This window comes from Marmota marmota, unplaced genomic scaffold (genome assembly GCF_001458135.2).
Source record: "Marmota marmota marmota unplaced genomic scaffold, marMar, whole genome shotgun sequence".
Classification (NCBI taxonomy): domain Eukaryota; kingdom Metazoa; phylum Chordata; class Mammalia; order Rodentia; family Sciuridae; genus Marmota; species Marmota marmota.
In genome coordinates this window covers 5,607,312-5,615,159 of record NW_025999960.1, presented here as the reverse complement: position 1 = coordinate 5,615,159, position 7,848 = coordinate 5,607,312, and the positions used below count along the sequence as shown (strand labels likewise).

The 7,848-nt window shown below is 35.4% G+C and overlaps 1 protein-coding gene across 1 annotated transcript; it reads right to left on the bottom strand.

The window, feature by feature from the left end:
• Positions 1-1,556: 1,556 nt before the first annotated feature.
• On the bottom strand, positions 1,557-7,508 carry Alg10 (ALG10 alpha-1,2-glucosyltransferase). Its single transcript, XM_015493225.2, has 3 exons — positions 7,203-7,508; positions 5,867-6,064; positions 1,557-3,582 (listed from the first exon to the last, which is right to left on the bottom strand). The coding sequence occupies exons 1-3, from the start codon at positions 7,383-7,385 to the stop codon at positions 2,527-2,529; spliced, it is 1,437 nt and encodes a 478-aa protein (XP_015348711.1). The 5' UTR covers positions 7,386-7,508; the 3' UTR covers positions 1,557-2,526.
• Between the last annotated feature and the right edge of the window lie 340 nt (positions 7,509-7,848).

Here is a 7,848-nt window from a genome sequence, read left to right as displayed (position 1 = left end):
AGAACTTTTCATGATACTCTTTAAAATAATCCTACTCACAGACTACTAACAATGATTGTAAGGTTATCTAGTAAGGAAGTATGTGTTTTTCATAATCACTTTTTAATTATGAAATTCAAAAAAATTCTAATTTTTTAAATCCACTACAAAAGTAGTATTTGATAATCCTTTAAAAAGTTCAAAACACAAACATAATTTAGAATGTTTGTAAAAGCAAGGATCGTTTTAGGAATGACTGGACTTCTCAATCTTTTCAGGTGGAAAGACTTCACAGGGATGAGTTTGGTGATCTGTTAAATTGAGCTTGTGTATCTTTCACATATTTATTTAATCTATTTCACTCTGTGGAAAATTCAATAGTAAATAACCATCTTCTAAGGGTCCAAGAAAATTTAAACCAAAACGTTTATCTTTAACTCAAGAATACTGATAGACATCCTGTTTTAAAATAATTAGAAAAAAATAAGCAGCTCCTTTTAATTCACAATATTCTTTTCTAAAATACCAAGTACTGTATTTTATGTTATAGAAAAACGAGGAAGATTAATGTGTTTCCTTCTCAATGTAAAATTTCTCCAAATTTAACACATAAGTGACTCAACACTTAAAAATTAATTGCAATGGTGATCTCTCCAGTCTTCTTCAATTAAATGGGGTGAAATGGTCCCCAGACCAGATTTGAGTGGAAAGTTTTTCCTCTCAGAAATGTTCCTAAACACAAGCCTTGCACTATCAGACAACAAAGCTGAATTTCCTAAATTACACTTTTTTTTTTCCAACTTTGGTTTCCTGGATTTAGTTCTCTATTATAATAAATTCATGAAAGCATAATTTCTTTGATTATGCTTTCTTATCTGACTAAAAATATTCTGGCTGGGTGTGGTGCATACACCTGTAATCCCAGTTACTTGGAAGGCTGATAGAGGAGGACCACAAGTTCAAGGCTAGCCTGTGCAAAATTAGCAGGACTCTTAAAATTAAAAGGGCTGGAGACATAGCTCAGTGGTATACTGCTTGCCTATCATCCCTAAACTCAATATTCAGCCTGCCAAAAAAAATCTGGGTAAAATATATTTTCATACAATCACTGTTATAATTGAGTCATTCTACTTTCTAAGTACTGAATAGAGGTACAATAAAAGAATGCTCTGTATTTTTTTCTCAAGACTTTTGTTGTTATTTTTACCTGCACTCATTTTCATATTTGCAAGTTGAGATGTTTTCTAAATATTCTAATTATTTTAAACAGGAAAAAGCTTTATTCAACACTGAGGAGAAAGTAATTTGTCCACACTTACGGCTATTTTTAAAAAATATTTAAAAATGTTAAAATTTGGTTGAGAGATGACTTCTATACACAGTTTCAGCTTTCCATGTCAAAATTAACATGCCCAAATGCTTACCTGTAGTAAAATGACAACCCAAGGAATGAATGAAAAATAGTAAACAGAGAATGCAAACACTAACACACTCACAAAATATTACCCAGCAGGTGTTACCTAATTTACAAAATAGGTACATCAAATGATTTCATAACTTTCAGTTCTATTTTTTTGGGGGGGGGAAATAAGGGAATCAAATAACAATTTGATTTACATTTATATCTCAGAAGTCACTTTTTTTTTAACCTCTCAGGACAAAATTTTATTTATAAGATCTGAGCACATATATTATCTCCTAAAAATCTTGTGAGATATATCTTCTTGTCAGGAGAGAGGCATGGAATGGATAATTCCTCAGCACCTCCAGAAGGAACTGACCCTGCTGACATTTTGAGTTCAGATACAGGTCTTTCTAAATGTGGGGAAAAAAAGTAAACCACTAAGTTTGTGGTCATTTGTTACAGTAGTCCTAGGAAACTAATACAACAATGTATTTCAGAAAAAAAGTCTCTTTAAAAGGTATTATAATCAACACAATTTATCTTTGGCCTTTATACATTTCATATTAGGAATTAGTGAAAAAGCTTCATAATTTCTAGATTTTAAATAAAAAATAATACACTGAATCCTGGATTACCATGACCTTCTCTTTTAAATTGCTATCCATAAATCTATTCTAATTTATGATTAAAATTATAATTATTGAAAGAGTAAACAACTTTTCAATCAGGAATATTGACTGATCATTTGTAAATATTTTTCAAATAATTTCTGAAAAGAATTATAAATTAGTTCCACTGCTGTGAAGCATACCCAGTTTTCTTAAGCTTGTATGTACAAAAAGTTTCCAAGCTTTTGAGTGCTGGCAGTATCAAAGAGATAATTGTAAACAATTTTATCTTTCCATTATTGGCTTCTGAAGCAGGTCTTAAGCTTTTCAGTTGTTTATACTTAACTTCCTTATATTTGTTGCATACAATGTATGTATGTAATAAAAAAAAGTATGTAATAAGAAAAAAACTGATGTGATCTGAGGATTACCATTATGCCTAAAACAAATTCTATAATTCCCACATATCAATTATTCATTATGGAGACAGTCTATATATTACATCTACTTTTAAAGGTCAAAATATCTCTGATTTTACCACATAAACCTTTGAATGTCCTGACTATTTGGCCACTGAAAAGTCTTACTCAGAAAAATATAAAAAGTTAGGAAATTAACAATTACATAGCAACCCAGTTCACAAACAAGTCTGGATGTGGGTGGTAGAGGTATGTTAAGCCTATAAATAACATACGGTAAAATAAAGTAACGAAATTCTAGCAGTTTTTGAGGAACTGTAGAAGTGAACAAGCATATGAAAAACATTAAATTCCAGAAAACTGATTTTGATTTCAATGAGTCAGCTATACTCCAACCAGCAAATACATAGACTGGAACTAACAAATATTTCATAATTTCATATCTTTGAAAAACTCTTTTCCACACATAGAAAGTATAATGTCTATTGTCTGCTAGCAAGTATTTATGAACATAAGTGAATTTCCAAACTAAAAATATGGAGGCTAAGGTAATCAAACAAAACTGAATTCTACGTTTCCAAACTAAGTAAAGAAAAGCCTTAATTTTAGTAGGAGATAGTAGATGAGGAAAAGAAAAAAAGAGGGTAAAAGAGAAAAAATAGAACAGTTGAGGAAAATGAAAACAGGCTTCATGACTACTCCGATCACCAATAACAATTCCACCATTAACTGCTACAAAAGCACAAAATGCAAACCCCAGAAGGATATAGGGCCAAGTTAGAAGGAAAAGCATACTCAAGTTCTTAAAGGACATGGAATACACCAAAAGAAACTGAAGAATTTTCCTGAATTCTGAAAATGGTCCTTTGATAGGGGGAAGCCGCTCTTCCTTCTTCTTTTGTAGCTCAGTTTTCCAGGCTTCAGTTAATTTCTGTGCAATGACATGTCCTGCGCAGAAGACAGCCCAGATGATATTTGTTTGACGAAACATGAAGCCACAAAACCCAAGCAAGGCGGAAGTTTTATGATTTCCATAAAGACACATCAAATAGGCAAAAAGAGTAAAAAACATGGATCCTGCTTCTGTATAATAAAGGAAGTTAAAAAAATACAGTATTGGAAACACTGCTAGTGTTAACGTTGATAAGATTCTCTGGATACTTGAGGCAGCCTTTGGGGGGAAAAAACATGAAAAATTATTTTCACAAAGCAATTATGCTATTTCTGAATTAACGAAGATATTTATTAAAAAAAACAATAACAAAGCCCCACTCCAATTTTATTTAGGAGTTAATATTAATCTAGTTTTGAGCTTTGCAAAGTTACTATATAAGTTTATAAGAATATTTGGTACTTTTTAGTTGTAATTATTAGCTTGGAAGCCACTAAAACATGTGCCAAAGCTCCTATGGCTTAAAATGACTTGAATGATTCAACAAATAGTTGAGGAGTTTTTGGCGCAAGACACCAAACTAAACTCTGTGGAGCATAGAGATGAAGAGGACACCATGCAGATAGCTTCAACCCCCTGAGCTTAATTCTTACTACCTTCCATAAGCATTCAACTTGTCATCATCACCAACTCTCTTGAAGGACAGCCTTTTAAAACCTTACATTAGACAAAATGTAAAAGGGCATATAGCATCTATATTATTTGACCAATGATCTTACTTTTTCATGAAGGATTTTTGTGAAAATAGTAGGCCTAGTCTAAAATTAAACATCTTCTTTGGGCCTTTCTGACATGACTTGAAAATTTAAGTATTTTTATCTCCTTAAATTGTATCCTTCATTTAATCTAACTCACCAAATCAGTCCATGCCATTCCTTTGATTAAATTTAAGGTCTCTCATTCCTCACAAGAATAGGAATAGAACCACCACATGACCCAGCTATCCCACCACTCAACATTTATACAAAAGTACTAAAATCAGCATCCTACAGTGATACAGGCACATCATTGTTTATAGCAGGTCAATTCACAACAACCAAGTTATGGAACAAACCCAGGTGTTGATGAATTAAAAAAAAAAAAAAAAAAAAACATGTGGTACATATACACAGAGGAGTTTTATTCAGCCATAAAGAATGAAATTGTGGTATCTGCAAGTAAATGGATGGAACTGGAGAATGTCATGTTAAGTGAAATAAGCCAGATTCAGAAAATCAAGGATCAAATGTTTCTTCTCATGTGCAGAAACTAGAACAAACTAACTAAAAGGGAGGTGTCTCATGAGGTTAGAGGGAGATCAGTGGAGTAGAATGAGGTAGAAGAGGAGGATGAGGGATGGGAAAGAGGAGGAAATGAGAAATGAATCTGACAACATTATACTATGTACATGTATAAATATACTATAGTGAATTCCAACTTTATGTTTATCTATAAAGCACCAATAAGAAAAAAAATTAATAAACAGAAGGAAGACCAGTAGAGTATAGGAAAAGGATCAGAGGGAAGGATGGAAAAGAGGAAGCAGTGGGGATTGAAATGGAGTAAATTAAATTTCATGCATATTTTGATTATGTCAAAATGAACCCAACCATTATTCATAACTGTAATGCACTAATAAAAGCATTTGAAAAATAGAATAAAATTAAGGTCTCTTCATCACCTCCTATATAAAGTTCAAAATCCTCTCCATGGCATATAAGGACTTTCTTGACTTCAGTCCTACCTGCATCTCTAGCTTTATATCCTTGTGGTTGATAATTCTATAGTTTCAAACAGTAATTCTCTGCATTTCATTGTTCAATGCCTTCATACCTTTACTTTATGCTATGTCTGCCAGGATTATTCCCCTCTTCAGCAGTATCTGTTCATCACGATTTAGCTCTGGTGCTACCTTCTCTGTGCAGCCTTATCCAAGGCCACACACACGCCTCCCAGTAAGGAAGTAGTAAGTGTTCCTCGGCTCCTTCTCTGTATCCTCATTCTCATGCCTACCTGCCTCTCATAACTGATACTACTGAAATTACCTCTTTCAATTACTGAATCTTTATATCAGGCACTAGCCGAAGCACCACCTATTTATTAATCCTCTACTCTTCATAACACTTCTATGAGGTAGATTTATTAGTACTTATTTAACAGTTGAAGGCACAGAGTCATGAAAGGTAATCTTCCCAAAGTAATGCAAGTAGTAGTAGTAGGGATAGAATTGAAATCCAAGAAACCAACTTCCAGGACTTGCAATCTTAAATTGCCTCATAACTCCTAAAGCAAAGTCTATTTTCCCTAAAGAAGATATAAGTTCTGCAAAGAAAGACTGCCTTACTTAAATATCTTCTAAAATGGGGGTGCAAGATTTCCATTAATTGTCACAAACATATATAAATTCCAGTGTTAAAAACATATTTCTCCAAATTTCATAAAACTAATTCATGACATGTGAACCTGACTACACAGAAATAAATTATGTTAAAACATACCTGTAATAAATTATGTTAAAACATACCTTGTTTCTGGGTTGTAGCTTTCGGAAAAGCAAATATAGTAAATAGAAGTTGCCAACACTGAAGAGAAGATTAACAAATCTGAGCATTCCAATGGAGCAGACAATATGTTCAGACCATCCAAAAATCCAACTGGCAGGTTTGACCACTCCAACAGACACCAGGTATAAGCCAGGTAATGTAGTAATCATGGGATCCCACTTAAAAATGAAATGCCAACAGTGAAGCAAAATCAAGAACTAATACTGAAAGGACAGGCACAGATATGTTAAGATCCAGTTTTAATGATCATGACATTTGAGAAGTTATTTTGACATGGTTAAAAAAAAATCCTAGTAGATTAGATGTCTACTTTGAGAAAATATTTTTTTTTTTACCTCTGCACCTGTTTGTAATAAATTAAAATTTGTTTCTAATTTCCAAGAATTGCTCTCTAGAATACCTGTATTTTGGTGTCTAAATTGCAAAGGCTCTCATTTCACAGCTTGTAAAATTTAGTTCAAACTCTGATGGGTTTAGAGAGAAAGAAGGGTTTAGAGAGATTGGTCCACAGGCTCTATGATAGCTAACATGTATCAGTTCCAAAAACTGTGCTAAATCTTATTTAATCTTGTTGCATACCCTACATTAGATACTATTATTGATGCCATTTTGCAGATGAGTAGCCTGAAATCCAGAAAATTTTCTAAGGTTAATAACAGCATCAAGATTGAAAATCAGATTTTTTCCCAACATACTTTAACCAGAACGCATAATGTGTCACCAGAAGAGGAGGAATATGCTTTGGTATTTATATTTATACATTTGTGTAGTCAAACATACATCTTAAAATGATATAACCTGACTGGGTGCAGTTTATCCAGCTAACAAAAGGTTTCTAAAATGCCCAGAAAATTAGTGTAAACTATCACTTTATTTTTGTGGCTGAAGATCCCCCATCCTTCCTCCGAAATACTGAGTGAGGTGTTTCACTGATGCAAACGTGAAGTTTTCTGACAGGTTCAAGGCACACCCCAACACCTCTCTAATCTTGGAACTGGGGAAGACAAACTGGGATAGTCAGTTGCTAAGAGGAGGAGCACTAGCTCGGTTCCCCATTAGTCACTCTCCCAAACCATTCCTTCTTGAGAGACAGATAAGCTTTTTATTCATTCATTTTAACAAACATCACGAAGCTCTGACACAGGAACAAAAGATTACCCAGCTCCTTTTACGTTTGGAGGCTGGGAAGGTGCAAGGGAGAGAGCCAAGGATAAAGGATGGGAAGGAGAAGTCAGCGATGGGAACGCCGGGCCCTCCCTGGCCTGTCCTAGGGTAGAGACAGGTTGCGGACCCCACCTGCGAGAGGGAGAAATGGCCCTCACAGTAACGCTGCGCCTGCGGCAAGTGGAAGATCTCGTCCATGTAGGGCTCTCGCAGCGCCCGGCTGAAGGCAGAGAAGAGTAGGCATGACACTAAAAAGGTACAGCTCAAGGCAGCTGAGAAATAGTAACCCTCTAGCTGCGCCATTCCTGCCCCCATTGCCACTGCCCGAGGACCCACTCAGAGCCTGGAAAGCCGAGCTTGAAACTCCGGCTCGAAACGGGCGCGCAAGGCGGGACTGGCCGGACAGGACTGAGCACAGCCGGAAGGCAAAGGATGCTGGGAGAGCGCAGGCCGGAAGGATCCGGTCACTGTTTCCGGAGTGACGAATTTATGTAACGGACCCGACTGTTGCCCTGTCAATCATACTGCCTGAGGCGCCAGGAGTGGTGAGAGCCTCCGGGGAGGGCGGTTCTAAAGATCCACTGGAGTTGCGCTGTTTGATGGTTTGAAAAGAAATCAGATCCTTAACCTGCTGGGGGTTTTTTTGTTGTTGTTGGTTCCCATTTCTCACCAGAAGGTGGCGTCATTTCCCCACGTTTCCAATTTCCAAACTTAAATATTTGCATTTCCTTTTCCAGTTATTTCTGTTCTCTCTTTTCAGGGATTATTATTACTAAAC

What these genes read in the sequence shown, in the direction of transcription:
- Alg10 (XM_015493225.2), bottom strand. Translation starts at nt 7,385, where the DNA reads ATGGGGGCAGGAATGGCGCAGCTAGAGGGTTACTATTTCTCAGCTGCC. An exon ending in GCCATTTCTCCCTCTCGCAG is followed by an intron (nt 6,065 to 7,202) that starts GTGGGGTCCGCA and finishes TTCATTTTTAAG; the next exon opens with TGGGATCCCATGATTACTAC. An exon ending in AGCTACAACCCAGAAACAAG is followed by an intron (nt 3,583 to 5,866) that starts GTATGTTTTAAC and finishes TTCCCCCCAAAG; the next exon opens with GCTGCCTCAAGTATCCAGAG.